This window comes from Sus scrofa, unplaced genomic scaffold, assembly GCF_000003025.6.
Source record: "Sus scrofa isolate TJ Tabasco breed Duroc unplaced genomic scaffold, Sscrofa11.1 Contig2587, whole genome shotgun sequence".
Classification (NCBI taxonomy): Eukaryota; Metazoa; Chordata; class Mammalia; order Artiodactyla; family Suidae; genus Sus; species Sus scrofa.
The window spans coordinates 6,149-23,013 of NW_018085132.1; the positions used below are offsets into that span (position 1 = coordinate 6,149).

Genomic DNA, 16,865 nt, shown 5'->3' on the forward strand with positions numbered 1-16,865 from the left:
CTTTCAGAGAGTGCCTTCAATGCCATGATCACCTAGAGGGGACGCCAAGGTCTGTGGAGGCAGTGGGTTCCTGGGGCCGAGGGGGGAGCACCAGTCATCTGTGAAAGGCCCACAGGCGATTCGGAAATGGCCCCACCACACGAAGGCCAGGAAGCAGACCATTAGAGGTTACGCTTCAGGAGTTCAGTGTTCCTTGAAGATAGATGTTATTGAATAACGTGGCTTTTAAGACACACCTCCGACCCCAGGGAGGCTGTCAAATGGAGAGATGATACTGCGGTTCATCGCTACTCAAAGTAGTGATGCACAGGGTGGTGTGATGTACCTTTTCATGTATATCCTATGCATGGGAAAGCTCTTCTACTTTCAAGGCCAGTGAACCACTGAAATGAGCGATTTAAACCAACTCAGCACTGTACAGTGAGTTCACAGGCTGGGACACGAGCAGGCTGCCTTTTAAATCCGCCCTGTCTGGGAACGTGGGGACACAGAGAAGTGCTCAAGAGAATTTTGATGTGAAAGGTAGATTAAGACACAATGGTATGAGAGGCCCACAATTTGTTTAACAACATGTACCTTCTGGAGTTGCCATTTGTGCCCCAGTGGTAACAAACCAAGCTAGTATCTGTGAGGATATGGGTTCGATCCCTGGCCTCCCTCAGTGGGATAAGGATCCAGCGTTGCCGTGAGCTCTGGTGTAGGTCCCAGATGCAGCTTTGGTCCTGTATTTCACAGGCCACGGCTCTGGCTCCAAGAAAACAAAACAATAAAGGCTAAACACTAATGGACTTGGTCCTGGCCTTAGTGTGGTGGGGTCATTTCCAAATCGCCTGTGGGGCTTTCACAAATGACAAGAGCTCCCCCATCAGCCCCAGCAAAGCACCCCGTCACTGACCTTGGCGTCCCCACTTGTCAATCACTGCATTAGAGGAATTCCCTGAAAAGAAGGAACCAGACTCAAAAACTCATCATTACCACTGCTACATAAGAGTGTTCCAGAAGTACATATATACAAGGGAATATTACTCAGTCGTAAAATGAACGAAAAAAATGACATTTGCAGTAATATAGATGAAGCTATAGAAGATCACACTAAGTGAATCAAAGACAAAAATTTTGCCTTTATGTGGGCTCTAATTAAAAGGGGATATGAAGTTGCTAAATTGCTAAACAGCTTCTACACATAAAACAAGCCCACTTCCAGCCCAGCAGAAATTTCAATTACGCAGCTGGATATGAACTACACATAAATCCACCACTCTTCTAGGTACAACTGCACAAGATCTAGTATATGTATAAATGCATGGAGTGCTCGAGCAAGATTCTGTTTGGAAGTCACACTGTAGAAATCTTTATGTAATTTCACCAAGATGATGTCTATGATGTTCATTGCAATATATATATGTACATTTTTTAGCACAGCAAACAAAACTAAAACAGAAGAGAAGAACTTGGGGCAAGCAAAGTCTCTCAACAGGGATCCAACTAGTAGGTGCCTGTAGAAATAAAGAGGCTCAAAGAGAGATCAACAAAGCAGCAATCAAGCAGCACAACCACCGTCTAGGTTCGCACTCAAAGAGCAGAAATCTTGACTTACTACTGAAAGAATGCCTGCACCCTGATCCTTGACCTCCCCTGCCCAGGAACTCAGGTTCCTGAGCCACTGGCACAGGGAGATGATGGCTAACTTTCTTCTTTCTTTGTATTTTTTGGGGTCCTTTCAGTTTTCTATCATGAGCATGGGTTAATTTTTAATACAGTTATGTACTACCAACATGGAAAGAACCGCCTGGATTCTATAAATTCCTCTCCATGCAGACGCATTCTTCTACATCTCCACACGAGGGGAGCAGAAGCACAGTCAATACTGGGAACAATGGCAAGGTCCTGCCTCTGAAATCCAAGGCTGCTGTTCAGAGGTTGATTTGGACATGCTGCTCGCAGAAATTACCCATTAGTTTGTTTCTTTGCCATAACAATGAATATGCATTCATTGTAAAAACTGCTCTAGAGGAGAAAAGACAAGTCTCATATAATCAGGGACAATCCAGCATTTATCTTCCTATTTACACATGGGCTGAAAAGAGGAAGCTACATGGTTTTAAGCAATGTGTGTGCCCCTCAGACAACTGTGTCTTAATTGATCTTTCACATCCAATGTCTCTTGAGCATTTCCTGTTTCCTTCATTTCTCTGAGAGGGTGCTTTTTGTTCATTTCATTGCCTTTTCAGGGCCCCACTCAGCACATGTGGAAATTTCCAGTATAGTGGGTCAAATCAGAGCTACACATGCAGGCCTCCACCACAGCCACACCAGCTCCACATCCCAGCCGCTTCTTAAAACTACATCACAGCTCAAGGCAATGCCGGATCCTCACCCCACTGAGCGGGGCCAGGGATTGAACCTCTGTCCTCATGCATATTACTCTGGCTTGTTCACCACTGAGCCACAATGGGAAGTCCAGCATGTATCATTTATTTATTTTTGTCTTTGTAGAGCTGCACCGTTGGCATATGTAAGTTCCAAGGCTAGGGGTGGAATCGGAGCTGGAGCTGCCTGCCAGCCTATATCCCAGCCTCAGCTACGCAGAATGCGATCCACATCTGCCGACTACACCCCAGCTTATGGCAACACCAGATCCTAAACCCATTGAGCAAGCACAGAGATTCAACCCGTTTCCTCAGCGATGCAGTGTCGGGGTCTTTATCCACTGAGCCACAGTGGGGACTTCCTTAGTTGTTCATGAATATAATTAGAATTTATCTGTGATGTCGCATTAGAAGGATATAAAGTGGGTAACTGTACATATTCTCTAAGCGGGTCCCCCCTCCCACCACGCTTTGTTCCACTTGTAGCCCAGTGATAAGTTCAGTGGGCATGTGTTTCACTGACGTCTCTGCACATCCCTCTGCTCCCTTCCCTGAAAGACAGTGAGCAAAGGATATCCCTGGAGTTTCACCTTGTATGTAAAATCGAGTCCTCTGGGATGGCTAGGTGACAGACAGAAGCCCCATGGGAAGCTGGCCCCATCTGAGCAGGCCAGTTTCTGACAAATGAGGAGTGATCTTACCCGGTCCATCCTACCTGACTCATGGTACCGTGTGTATCCAGGACTCAAGTGGAAGGAGGTCTTTCCCCGTGAATGAGGGTGTCTCTGCTAATGTGTTCCTCGTCCGTGGTCTTTCCACAAATAAATCCCCCCCACGTGGGTGCCCCTTCTGCGAACACCTGCATGTGCACATTGCCACTGCTTCAGAAATGGCATTAACTCCAGGTGAGATGGGTTAGGAACCATTTCTGGGTGACAAGCGAAAGGGATTAGGGGGCATGTCTGAAACACTCACAAAGATCTGAAAAGTGAACTCGGGCTCCATGTCTTTTTATTTCAGAATAAAAAAAGCTGAGAGACAAAGAGGAGCCCAGAGTAAGAAAGGAAGCACCAAGCCGTGCCCTGATCAAGAGGAAAAGGGCCGCTGCCATGGCGTCTGTGACCTAGCAACTCGGAACACTGGAGATGCGGACAATGGGCAGGAGAATGTGGAATCAGCGGAAGGCTGAGGACAGGACCTGGGACTCAAAGGCCAGGTTCACAGTGTGGCTGAGAACTCAGCTCTGTCCACACTGAGGAGCCAGGCGCTGAGAGGAGAAGATGTCAGACGGGGGACCTGAGATCCATGGCAAGTGTTCCTTGCCAAGCGGGCCTTCCCTCGCTCCAGACGCTCCTTCCTCTGCAGATGGGTTAGTAGAGGCTCTGCCTTCTTTGATCTCTATGTGTTTTTTTTTGAGGTGGTTACATAGAGATCGTTCATTATTTTACTATTTTAAACACACTGCTCAGTGGCATTAGGGACATTCAGGATGTCGCCCAGCCAGCAACACCATCCATCACCCTAAAGGGAAACCTTTGTCTCAGATGAACACTAACTACCCATGCCTCCCTCCTCCAGGCCTTGGGCTAAATGTCCATTCCTCCCTCCCTGGGCTATGAATCTGACCCCTCGAGGTTCTGAATATAAGTGGGAGCATATGCTATGGGCTTATTTCCCTCAGCAGAACTAGTCTTTAAGGCTCATCCCTACTGCAGCCTGGGACAGAATCTCCTTCCATTCTAAGACTGAAAAGTACTCCACTGAACGGAGAGACCACACTTTGTCTATCCCTTCATCCATGGATGGAGATTTGGGTGCTTCCATGTCTCTGCTCTCACGAATTATGCTGATATGAGCATGGGTGCACAAGAGCCTGTTCAAGTCCCTGCCTTTCCTGTTGTGTAGAAATACCCAGAAGAGAAATTGCTGGATCATTCGGTAAGTCTAGCTTTTTTGAAGAATGATCGTTCTTCACGGTGGCTGTACCAGTTTCTAGTCCCACCAGCAAAGCTCAAGAGTTCCAGTGCTCCACATCCATTGGCCAACACTTGCTATTTCCTGTTTTGATTTCTTTTGTCTTACATTAGCCAACCTCTTGAGTTTAGGTTGTATTTTGTTGGGTCTAAGATCTTTTTTGCCAGGTCGAGTGAAAAGATAACAGAAGACTCTGACACAGATACTGAAGATAAAGAGACCAATGCAACCGTTCATGTAACTAGAACTCAACCTGTAAAACACAGTCCTTTGTTTTCCTCACATTTGGCTTTTCCTTCTATGGCTATTGAGCTACTTCCCTGGGCCAGGCTTGGGCTCCTCTCACATCTGCTAAGTGTCATGGTGAATGAATTACTTTCATGCCCACAACACACAAGTGTATTTACACACCAGAATCCGCCCTCCATTGCTTCACTTGAATGAAGTCTTTCTTCTTCTCTCAAAAAATCATCCCCAACCAATATCTACTGAAAGGCCAAATATCCGTAAAAGAAACAATCCGAGGTTGTGAACACAGTGTTGAGCAAAAGAAGCCAGTCACACTCAGACACCTACTGCCCAATCCCTTTCTTGAAAGCAGACAGAGGGGAACTGTTTGGGCTATATTTTGAGCTGGAAAAGTCTCCGGACAAATAAGGAAGAGGTGATACTGTGTCTCCTCAGCCAAGCCGTGGCTGTGTGGGTACTGGCCCCGGGGTGACTCGCTGAGCTCTCTACTTAGATTAGTGGCTCTTTTCCATCATTATGTGGTTCTTCATGATACAAATAGATTTCCAAACCCACAACCCCACTCAGCATATAGACCCCCACCCCCAGTTCATTACATGTCCGTGATTATATTATACAGACAAGTTTCTTGCAATGGGCTGTTTGTACTTGATGTATGGTGACCATCTTTCTTCTGGTCACATTTTTCTTTTCATCACCAACTAGGATGGCCATCATCAAAAAGAGTAAAATCATCCAAACGTTGGAGAAGATATGGAGAACCTGGGAGGGTCACCCATTGCTGGTGGGAATGTAAAATGGTGCAGCCACGCAGGGAAACAGTTTAGAACTTTCTCAAAAGTTCAACCTCCACTTGCCACATGACCCACTCATCCCTGCCCTGGGTGTCCACATGCGAGACATGAGAACATGGGCCCAGCCAACGTTTTTATTAAAGTCTGTTTATAGCAGCATTGTTCACAACAGCCAAAACTTGGAACCAATCCAAATGTCCAAACACTGAGGAATGAATCACCCACCGGTGGTCCAGCCATACAACTGAATGCTCCTCTGCAGACACAGCAATAAAGCACTCACATGCTCCAAAATGGATGAACCTTGAGAAGAGTCAGACACAACACACCACACTGTGGACGCTGCCATTACATTGTGAATGTTGGCACAGAGCTCCCTTGTGTGGAATGAGCATAAATGATGGTCACCAAGCCCTCTGGGGGGACTGGCAGGTGTTTCCCCATTTTTCCATAGTCTCAATAGTGCTGACCCTCTCTGTGACTAAATGTTTATGGCCAGTCTCGATGAGATGTGTGCACAAATGTCCCAAAGTGGAACTGCCTGTTTGAAGGTCTTTGCACTGTAAGGCTTCAGTCCATAATGCCAGCTGGCCCCTCACATCTTTGCGTGGCCTGCGCCCCTCCCTCCACATCCCCTCATGCCCCCACAGAGGTCTCTTTCCCCAGGTAACAGGCCTTCTCTCCAGCAAAGCACCTGCCTCTGAGCAAAGCACCTCCCTCTGAGCAAAGCACCTCCCTCTCAGCAGAGCACTTACCCCACAGGAGAGCGCTGCTCACACCGGGGACTTCTTCCAAGTAACAGGGTCCCCTCTCCTGATGTCCTGTGTTCCTTTTCAGTTCCCCTGGGAGTGCGTCCACTTCGCCCTTATTTAATGGACGCCTGAAACTTCAGCTGATGGGATTCGTGGTGGCCACTGTGGGATGGGTCCTCGGAACCACATCCATGGCTCTGGCCGAGTGGCGAGTGTGGTACGTCAACAGCACCTCGCTCTTATCCTCCCACCTAGCCTGCGTGGGAGTGTGGAGAGCCTGCATCTTCCGTCAAGGCAACGGCATCGACCGTGCCATCGGATGTCAGGGTTACAGCTACTTCGATCCTTATGTCCCAATGGATATCCGTGTTGCTCAAATACTCCTGCCGCTCGCCACCGTTCTAGGGCTTTTCAGCAAAGCTGCCATCATCTTTGCGCTTAAGAGCATGTACCTGAGCAAAGTGCAGAAGACCTGTGATGCATCTGCTGTTGCAGGAATGCTGAGCATAGCTGCTAGTTTCTGTATCCTAGCTGCTGTGGTCTGGAACCAACTGTCCATCCAGACCGAAGAGGGAATTGCCTTCCCACCATCTTTCAATCTACCCTTCAAGCCGGACTCCCAGGAAGTCGGTGGGGCTGCTCTCATGGCCTTTCTTGGTTCCTGCGGGCTCTTTTTCGGGGGGTTGGCTTACTTCTCTTACAAATACCCACTAGACAGCCGAGTGCATCCTACAACTTCAGATACATAAAATTCCTCATTGCATTAGGCTTTCTAAACCCCAAATTACCAGAGTTCATTTGAAGTGTTACATCAGGATGCTGCGTCCCTTAGTTGTAAAGACTCTAGACCATCACAAATGTAGTTTGGGGCAGATAATGGCTGTTACCCTTTGTGGCTGCATTCGGTTCCCTCGTTGCCTAGTTGAACAAAGAAAATGCCATTAAAAAATCTTACGTACTTGCCAGTTGGTCTTATTGGATCTGCATTTTAATGACTGTCAAATCTTCCATATTCGCAAACTGGTGTGGATATAAGTTTCGGAGAGTCTCACGTTTCCCTCTTAAACTTCTGCTAAAAACACCCAATCTTCTTTCCTACAGCCTGGTAATCACCTGTATCATGTAAGACTGTCCAAGATGTGCACAGGTACATGGAACCACTCCCCCAATTTACTACCAGACTCAAAAGGTATCAAGATTCTGCAACACTACCTTTATCTCCCACTTCCCCTGTTTCATTATTTTTTGGTTTTTTTTTTTTTAGGGCCACACCTACAGCATATGGCTAGGGGTCAAACCAGAGCTGTAGCTGCAGGTCTACACCAGAGCTTGCAGCAACACTGGATCCTTAACCCATTGAGCAAGGGCAGGGGTCAAACCCACATCATCATGGACACTATTACAGATTCTTTACCTGGTGAGCCACACTGGGAACTCCTTCCCCTATTTGAACCTCTTTTTCTTTTCCCATGGGATTTTAAAGCAAACCCCAGGCATCAGGCCCCCTGATATCCCCCAACAGTGATTCAATACTACTAACAAATGGGCATTTTCTCACAGAACCATATTCTACCTTAAAAACATTAAAAATCATTCCTTGTGATCAAATACTTAGAATTTTTTAATGCCTCAGAAATAGCTCTGCTTCTGTTTTTTTCCACACAAGGCACTCAGTCTGCCTCTCAGCTCTTCTGCTTTGGCTTTTAGGGCCACACTTGTGGCATACGGGAGTTCCCAGGCTAGGGGTCTAATCAGAGGTACAGCTGCCGGCCTATGGCACAGCTACAGCAATGCTGGATCTTTAACCCACTGAGCGAGTCCAGAGATCGAACCGTAACCTCATGGTTCCTGGTCAAATTCATTTCTGCTGCACCACAATGTGACATCCTGCCTCTGAGGCCTTCATGTAAAGCATTCTGCCTACTACACCCTCTCTGCCCTTTAAGAAGTGGACACTGACTCAAAAGTGGCTCAACTGTTCTTGCTTTAAATGTGTTCCTTCTCGAGGCTTCACTTTCTTTAAGGGCCGAGAGTGGGCAGCAAGGGGAGTACTTTACAGTCTAGGTCAGCTCTTTGAGAGTATGTCAGAGGTGGCACCCTGTACTTCATCCTGAGTGCATGCCACCAGGCAGCACACATGAAGAGTCCTTTTTCGTGATGCTAAGATGGATGAATGGAGCACAAGAGAATAGCTGGATCCCTTTCCTACATTTCAGCACACCTCCAGCTCGTTTCATCTATTGATCTCCAGGGTTGACCCCTCATGTGGAAGATGGGAGTCACTTGCCTTGTACCTTCTCTCGGGTACAGGCATGCTCTGCTTCCCAGTGCCTCATCCCCTTGTGCTACTCAGCAGAGGGAGACGCCCTAGTCACCTTTTGATTATCCCTGCCACTTTTCCCACGGATTCAAACTGAAAAAGAGATCCAAATAAGTTGATCCACAATCTAGATTTTGCTTCACTGTATATGTTTGGTTTCCACAAAATACATCAGGATATTCTGAAGCTGCATCCCAAAGAAGCCAACATCTAAAGGTGGAATTTTGGAGTTCCCTTCCTGGCTCAGCGGAAACGTACCCAACGGGTAAACATGAGGACTCAGGTTCTAGCCCTGGCCTCACTCAGTTGGCTGAGGATCTGGCGTTGCTGTGGGCTGTGGTGCTGGAAGTGGTATCGGAAGCCCTAGCCACAGCAATCAGACAAGAAAAAGAAATAAGAGGATTCCAATTTAGAAAGAAAGTTAAACTGCCACTGTTTGTAGATGACATGATACTATTCATAGATAATCCTAAAGATGCAACGATAAAACTACTAGAGCTCATCAATGAATTCACTCAAGTTGTAAAATACAAAAATTAATATACAGAATTCAGTTGCATTTCTATATACTACTAATGAAATACAGGAAAGAAAAAAACAGTCCCATTTATCATGGTCCCACTTATTACACTAAACAGTATAAATAGGAGTTCCCTTGTGGCTCAGTGGCTTAAGACTGGCGTTGACACGGCAGCAGCTCAAATCATTGCCGTGGTGCAGATTTGTCTGTTTTTATGGCCACACCTGTGGCATATGGAAATTCCTGGGCTAGGGGTTGAATCCTAGCTGCAGCTGCCAGCCTATAGCACTGCCACAGCTACACCAGCTCTGAGCTGCCATGGCAACTTGCAGCAATGCCGGATCCTTAACCCACTGAGTGAGGTCAGGGATCAGACCCACATCCTCACCAACACTGTCCATGTCAGGTTCGTAACCTGCTGAGCCACAACAGGAACTCCTTTTTGTTTGTTTGCATGTTTTGTGGCACAGGTTTGATCCCCCGGCCCAGGGAAATTTTACATGCCATGTATACTGCAAAAAAATAAAAAATAACAAATAGCTAGCAATAAATCTAACCAATGAGGTGAAAGATCTATACTCAGAAAACTGTAAGACACTGATGAAAGAAACTGAAGATGACACACAGAGATGGAAAGATATACTGCATTCATGGATTGGAAGAATTAATATTGTTCATCTAGAGAATCTAAGCAATCTACACCAAAAAAACAAGAGCATTTTTCAAAGAACTAGAGTACATTTAAAATTTTCATGGAAACACAAAAGACTCCAAATAGCCAAAATAATTTTGAGCCAGAACACAGCTGGAGGTACCCCACTCTCTTACTTCAGATTTTACTATAGGACCACAGCCATCAAACACTATGGGACTGGCACAAAACCAGACAGATACAGAGAGAAGGTGGAGTAGTAGACTGTGAAGCTCACCTACTCCCGCAATTACACTGAAAATCCTTCAACAATGTGGAACGGCTTGCACAGAAAATTTGCTGAATGTTTCTGATAGAGCAAGAAAAATTTCATGAAACAGAGTAGGACAAAAGAAAGAAGAAAAAAGGAAAAAAGAGAGAAAATGAGAAAGGACGTGGGATAGGACCTGTACCCTAAGGAGGGCGCTAGGAAAGAAGAAAAGCTCCTGCACCCTAGGGAGTCCGCCCACCAGCAGGGAGATCAGCCAGCACAGAGGAGGAACATTTGCGTGTCAGAGGAGAACACACTAATCGGTTTGAAGCAATTAAAATGGAAACAGTCCTGGACAAATGGTCCGTGCTTCCTCCCTGCACTTCCCAAGTGTCTGCTGGTGTGGGCAAGGGTTGGGGATCTAAATGCAGGTTTTGGAGATCAGACTCAGAGAAAGAGCTGGGGCCGGCTGTGGGGGGAAAAACTAAGGTTGGCCCCATGGAAACAGCCTGTGGGGCTAGAGTTTAGGGTGATCACATTTGAGGATGAAAGGTGAGGAAACCTGGATGGGGCTGGAGGCTGAGGGCTATTGTTTAGGGATTTGGAAGGGAAGGGGTGGGATCCACCACTACAGCCTTGTTCCCTGCACATGCTCTCAGGCAGGAGGACACTGCCTGCTCCAGCTCAAGGAGCCATAGTGGGAGCAGCTACTGCCTAGCAACAAGAGGAGCAGCCAGCACCCCATCACAGCTGCAGAGAGCGATCTACCATGGGAGGGCCTCCCCCCTTGGGGCTGCAGAGAGTGCTCCTGTGATATGCCCAGCAAAGGGAGGGACCCAGGGCATGGTGCCCACCCCTACAGCTACAGGGAGCAATCCCATGAGCCACATGGCAAAGAGACGGACCAGAGCAGTAGCTGCTATCATTGTTAGCTGCATGGCACAGTCCTGAGAGCTTCCTAGTAACAGGAGGGCATGTTGGACCCGCAGCCATCCCCCCCCTGCTCCAAGAGCAGTCCTAGGAACCATGACTCACTGCCAACTCTCTCATGGATCCCATATTTAGCAGCCACCCAGCTGCAGGAGAGGTAGCAGGATACTGCCGTTCCCATCACAAACTCTAGGTACATGGGAGCTGCCACCACCTCCAAGAACTCCAGCACTGGGCACTAACTGCTGTATCTACTCACCCGCTATCAAGGGGAACACAAACAGAGAACGTTAGACAATTTGAAACAACAAAGGAATACATTTCAGGTAAAGGAACAAGTAAAAACAGCACAAAGAAAAAGAAAAAAAGAAAAGAAAATAGTTAATTTACCTGAAAAAGAAATCAGAATGATGATCGTAAAGATGACCTAAGATAACAGAAAAAGAATAGTGGTGTATGTAAAGACGATAGAAAGAATATGTAATTGGGAGTTTCTTTGGTGGCACGGCACGAATGAGTCCAACTAGAATCCATGAAGATGCGGGTTTGATCACTGGCCTCACTCAGTGGGTTGGGGATCTGGCGTTACTGTTAGCTGTGGTGTAGGTCACAGATGCTGCTCAGATCCCATGTTGCTGTGGCTGTGGTATACACTAGCAGCTGTAATTCCGATTTGACCCCCAGCCTAGGATCCTCCATATGCTGTGGGTGACATCCTAAAGAGCCAAAAAAAAAAGGGGGGGGGAGAAGCGGAGAAGAAGTGTGTAACAAAGAGCTAGAAGATTTAAAGAACAAGCAAATTAGGATGAAGAGCCGGATACCTAAAATGAAAAATACACTAGTAGGAATCAATAACAGGGTAACGGAGGTAGAAGGATGAATAAGTGAGGTGGAAGACAGAGTGGTGAAAATCACTGCCACAGAAAAGAATAAAGACAAGAGAATGAAAAACCCCGAGTTGCATATAAGAGATCTCTGGGACAACATTCAGTGTACCAACATCTGCATCACAGGAGACCCAGAGGGACAAGAGAGAACGAAAGGCCAGAGAAAGTATTTGAAGAGATTATAGTCAAAAACATCCCTAATATGGGAAAGGAATCACTCACTCAAACTGAGGAAGCACAGAGAATCCCATACAGGGAAAACCCAAGGAGAAACACAGTGAAACACATACGAATCAAATGGACAAAAATTCAATACAAAGAAAAAATATGAAAAGCAACAAAAAACATACAATGGAATCCCCATAAGGATAATAGCTGATGTGTCAGCAGAAACTCTCCAAGCTAAAAGGGAGGAACAAGATATATTTAAAGGGATGAAGGGGAAAAACCTAGAACCAAGAATACTCTACTAATCAAGGCTCTTATTCAGACATGATGGAGAAATCAAAAGCTTTACAGATAAGCTAAAGCTAAAAGAATTCAGCACCACCAAACCAGCTTTCCAACAAAGGGTAAAGGAGATTATCTAGGCTGAAAAGAAAAGGCCACAACTACCAAGAAGAGGAGAGAAAAAAACCCAAATAAACAAAATAAGAAATGAAAAAGAAGAAATCACCACGGACACGGCAGAAATACAAAAATCCGTAAGAGAATACCATGAACGTTTATATGCCAACAAATTTGACAACCTAGAAGAAATGGACAACTTTGTAGAGACATAGAGCCTGCCAAAACTGAATCAAGAAGAAAAAGATCAACTGAACAGACCCATCACTAGAAATGAAATTGAGTATGTCATAAAAACACTCCCTACAAATAAAAGTCCAGGACTAGACGGCTTCACAGGTGAATTCTACCAAACATACAAAGAGGAACTTTTGGAAATGTTTAAGGAGAATGGAAGAATGAGGAACACTCCCAAAGATATTCTAGGATGTCATCATCACCCTCATACCAAAAGCAGACAAAGATACTACCAAAAAAGAAAACTATAGGCCAGTATCTTTGATGCATATCGACACAAAATTTCTTCACAAAATTGTAGCCAACTGAATCCAACAACATATAAAAAAGATCATACACCATGACCAAGTGGGATTCATCCCACGTGCACAAGGGTGGTTCAACATGCACAAATGAATCAATGTCATACACCACATTAGCAAAGAAAAGTCAAAAACCACATGATCCCCTCAACAGCGAAAAAGCATTTGATAAAGTCCAACATCCATTCATGATAAAAAAAAAAAACTCTTACCAAAGTGGGTGTAGAGGGAACATACCGTAATATAATAAAAGCCATTTACGACAAACCCACAGCAAATATAATCATCAATGGAGAAAAGCTGAAAGCCTAACGGCTAAAATCTGGAACAAGACAAGAATGCCCACTCCACCACTTTTATTCAACATAGCACTGGACGTCCTCCTCACAGCAATCAGACGAAGGAAAGAAATGAAAGGTATCCAAATTGGAAGTGAAGAGGTAAAACTGTCACTGTAGGCAGATGGCATGATACTATATAGAGAAAACCCTAAGGACTCAACCCCAAAACTCCTCAAACTGATCAACAAATTCAGTAAAGTAGCCAGATATAAGATTAACATTCAGAAATCAGCCACATTTCTGTATGCTCACAATGAAATATCAGAAAAGGAATACAAAAATACGATACCTTTTCATATTGCACCCCCAAAAATCAAATACCTGGGAATACACCTGACCAAGGAGGTGAAAGACTTATATGATGAGAACTATAAAATGTTAATCAAGGAAATTAAAGAAGATGTAAAGAAATGGAAAGATAGTCCATGCTCCTGGGCTGGAAAAATTACTATTGTAAAAATGGCCATACTACCCAAAGCAATCTACAGATTGAATGCAATCCCAATCAAATTACCCATGACATTTTTCACAGAACTAGAACAAACCAAAAATTTATAGGGAACCACAGAAGACCCAGAATTGCCAAAGCAATCCTGAGGAAGAAAAACCAAGCAGGAGGCATGACTCTCCCAGACTTTAGGCACTATGAAAAAGCCGCAGTAATCAACACAGTGTGGTACTGGTATCAAAACAGACAGACAGACAGACCAATAGAACAGAACAGACAACCCAGAAATAAACTCAGACACCTACAGTCAATCTTGGACAAAGGGGCAAGAATATAAAATGGGAAAAAGACAGTCTTTACAGCAAGTGGTGCTGGGAAACCTGGAGAGCCGCATGTAAATCAATGAAACTGGAACACACCCTCACACCACACACAAAAATAATCTCAAAATGGCTTAACGACTTAAACGTAAGACAAGACACCACCAAACTCCTAGAAGAGAACATAAGCAAAACATTCTCTGACATCAACCTTACAAATGTTTTCTCAGGTCAGTCTCCCAAGGCAACAGAAATAGAAGCAACAATAAACCAATGGCACCTAGTCAAACTGACAAGCTTTTCCACACCAACGGAAACCGTAAAAAAAAAAAAAAAAAGACAACTTACAGAAAGGGAGAAAATAGTTTCAAACGATGTAACGGACAAGGGCTTAATCTCTAAAATATACAAACAACTTATACAACTCAACAGCAAAAAAGCCAACAACCCAAAGGAAAAATGGGCAAAACGCCTGAACAGACATTTCTCCAAAGAAGATAGACAGATGGCCAACAAGCACATGAAAAAATGCTCAACATCACTGATTGTTAGAGAAATGCAAATCAAAACTACGAGGAGGTACCACCTCACACCCGTCGGAATGGCCATCATTAAGAAGTCCACAGATAACAAACACTGTAGAGGGTGTAGAGAAAAGGGAACCCTCCTGCGCTGTTGGTGGCAATGAAAATTGGTACATTTCACTATGGAAAACAGTATGGAGGTACCTTAGGAAACTAAATGTAGAACTATCATATGACCCATCAATCACACTCTTGGGCATATATACAGACAAATCTTTCCTTGAAAAAGACAAACACCCGTATGTTCACTGCAGCACTATTCACAATAGCCAAGACATGGAAACAACATAAATGTCCATCGACAGATGAATGGATTAGGAAGATGTGGTATATATACACACTGGAATACTACTCAGCCACAAAACAGAACAAAATAATGCTATCTGCAGCAACATGGATGGAACTAGAGACTGTGATACTAAGGGAAGTAAGTCAGAAAGAGATAGAGAAATACCACATGATATCACTTATATCTGCAATCTAATATACAGGACAAATGAACCTTTCCACTGAAAAGAAACTCATGGGCCTGGAGAACAGGCTTGTGGTTGCTGAGGGGGAGGGGAAGGGAGTGGGAATCTGGGTTTAATAGATGCAAACTATTGCCTTTGGAATGGGTAAGCAATGAGATCCTGCTGTAGAGCACTGGGAACTATTATCTAGTCATTCATGATGAAGCACGATAATGTGAGAGAAAAGAACATATATATGTATGTGTGACTGGATCACCTTGCTGTACAGTAGAAAGCTGGCAGAACACTGAAAACCAGCTATAATGGGGGAAAATCATTAAAAAATTTAAAAATGCATAGAAAAGAAATTAAAAATAAAAAGAAGAGGACACAAGCATAAAATAAAAGCAAATCATTAAACCAAATGAAGAAAGGAACAAAGAGAAACATGGAATCAACTGGAAAACAAGGACTAAAATGGCAATAAACACATATTTATCAATAATTACCTTAAATGTCAATGGACTCCATGTTTCAATCAAAAGACACAGAGTCACAGACTGGATAAAAAAAACAAGAGCCCACAATGTGCTGCCTACAGGAGGCCCACCTTAGGAAAGGGACACATATAAATTGAAAGGGAGGTGATGAAAAATGCTACTTCATGTGAAAGGAAAAGACAGGAAAGCAAGAGTTGCAATACTCATATCAGACAAAGCAGACTTTAAAACAAAGGCCATAAAGAAAGACAAAGAAGGACACTATTTAGTGATGAAAGGATCCATTCAAGAAGAGGTTATTATACTCGTCAATATATATGCCCCTAATATAGGAGCATCTAAATACATACGACAAATACTAACAGACATAAAAGGAGAAATTGATGGGGATACAATAATAGTAGGAGATTTGTACACCTCACTCACATCAATGGACTGATCCTATAGACAGAAAATCAGCAGGCAACAGAAATCCTTAATGACACAATAGAACAGTTAGACTTAACTGATATATTCAGGCATTACATCCAAAAAAATCCAGACTGTACATTCTTCTCAAGTGCATGTGGTACATTCTCAAGACTTGACCATATACTGGGGCACAAAACGAACCTCGACAAACTGAAGAGTATAGAAATTATTTCAAGCATCTTCCCTGACCACAATGGCATGACACTAGAAATCCATCACAAAAAAAAAAAAGAAAAAGAAATGAGAAAAAACTGACTACATAGAGACTACTTCACATGCTACCAGAAAACCAGTGGGGGGAGTTCCCTTCATGGTTCAGTGAGAACAAATCCGACTAGTATCCATGAGGATGCGGGTTTGATCCCTGGCCTCACTCAGTGGGTTGAGGATCTGGCATGGCTGTGAGCTGTGGTGCACATTGCAGATCTGGCTGGGATCCTGAGTAGCTGTGGCTGTGGCGTAGGTCAGCAACCACAGCTCCGATTAGACCCCCTAGCCATGGAACTTCCATTTGTAATACGTACGCCCCTAAAAATACAAAATAAGAATGATAAAATAAAATAAATAAGAAACCAAGGGGTGAATGAGGAAATCAAAATGGAAATTAAAAAATCCCTCAAGACAAATGACAATGAAAACACAGCCATTGAAAACCTATGGGTCACAGCAAAAGCATTTCTAGAGGGAAGTTCACAAAAAAATCTCAAATCAAAAACGTAATCGACCACCTAAAAGAATTAGAAAAAGAAGAAGAAACAACACCTGAAGTCAGCAGAAGGAAGAAAATCATAAAGATCAGAGAGGAAATCAATAAAATAGAGATTCGAAAAACAACAGGAAAAAATCAATAAAATCAAGAGCTGTTTCTTTGAAAAGTAAAGAAAGTTGACAGACCTCTGGCCGGACTCACCAGAAGAAGAGAGAGAAAACCCAAATAAAATAAGAC

The 16,865-nt window shown here is 44.2% G+C and overlaps 1 protein-coding gene across 1 annotated transcript; it reads left to right on the top strand.

Moving 5' to 3' along the window:
• The first annotated feature begins 5,966 nt into the window (after nucleotides 1–5,966).
• LOC110258628 (claudin-34-like) lies at nucleotides 5,967–6,887 on the top strand. The gene is made up of 2 exons (XM_021081923.1): nucleotides 5,967–6,052; nucleotides 6,224–6,887. The coding sequence occupies exons 1-2, from the start codon at nucleotides 5,967–5,969 to the stop codon at nucleotides 6,885–6,887; spliced, it is 750 nt and encodes a 249-aa protein (XP_020937582.1).
• The last annotated feature ends 9,978 nt before the right edge of the window (nucleotides 6,888–16,865 follow it).

Excerpts from the sequence above, each read along its gene's own strand:
- LOC110258628 (XM_021081923.1), top strand. The coding sequence starts at position 5,967 with ATGCCAGCTGGCCCCTCACATCTTTGCGTGGCCTGCGCCCCTCCCTCC. Across the intron at positions 6,053-6,223 it reads ACAGAGGTCTCTTTCCCCAG|TTCCCCTGGGAGTGCGTCCA; the intron begins GTAACAGGCCTT and ends GTTCCTTTTCAG.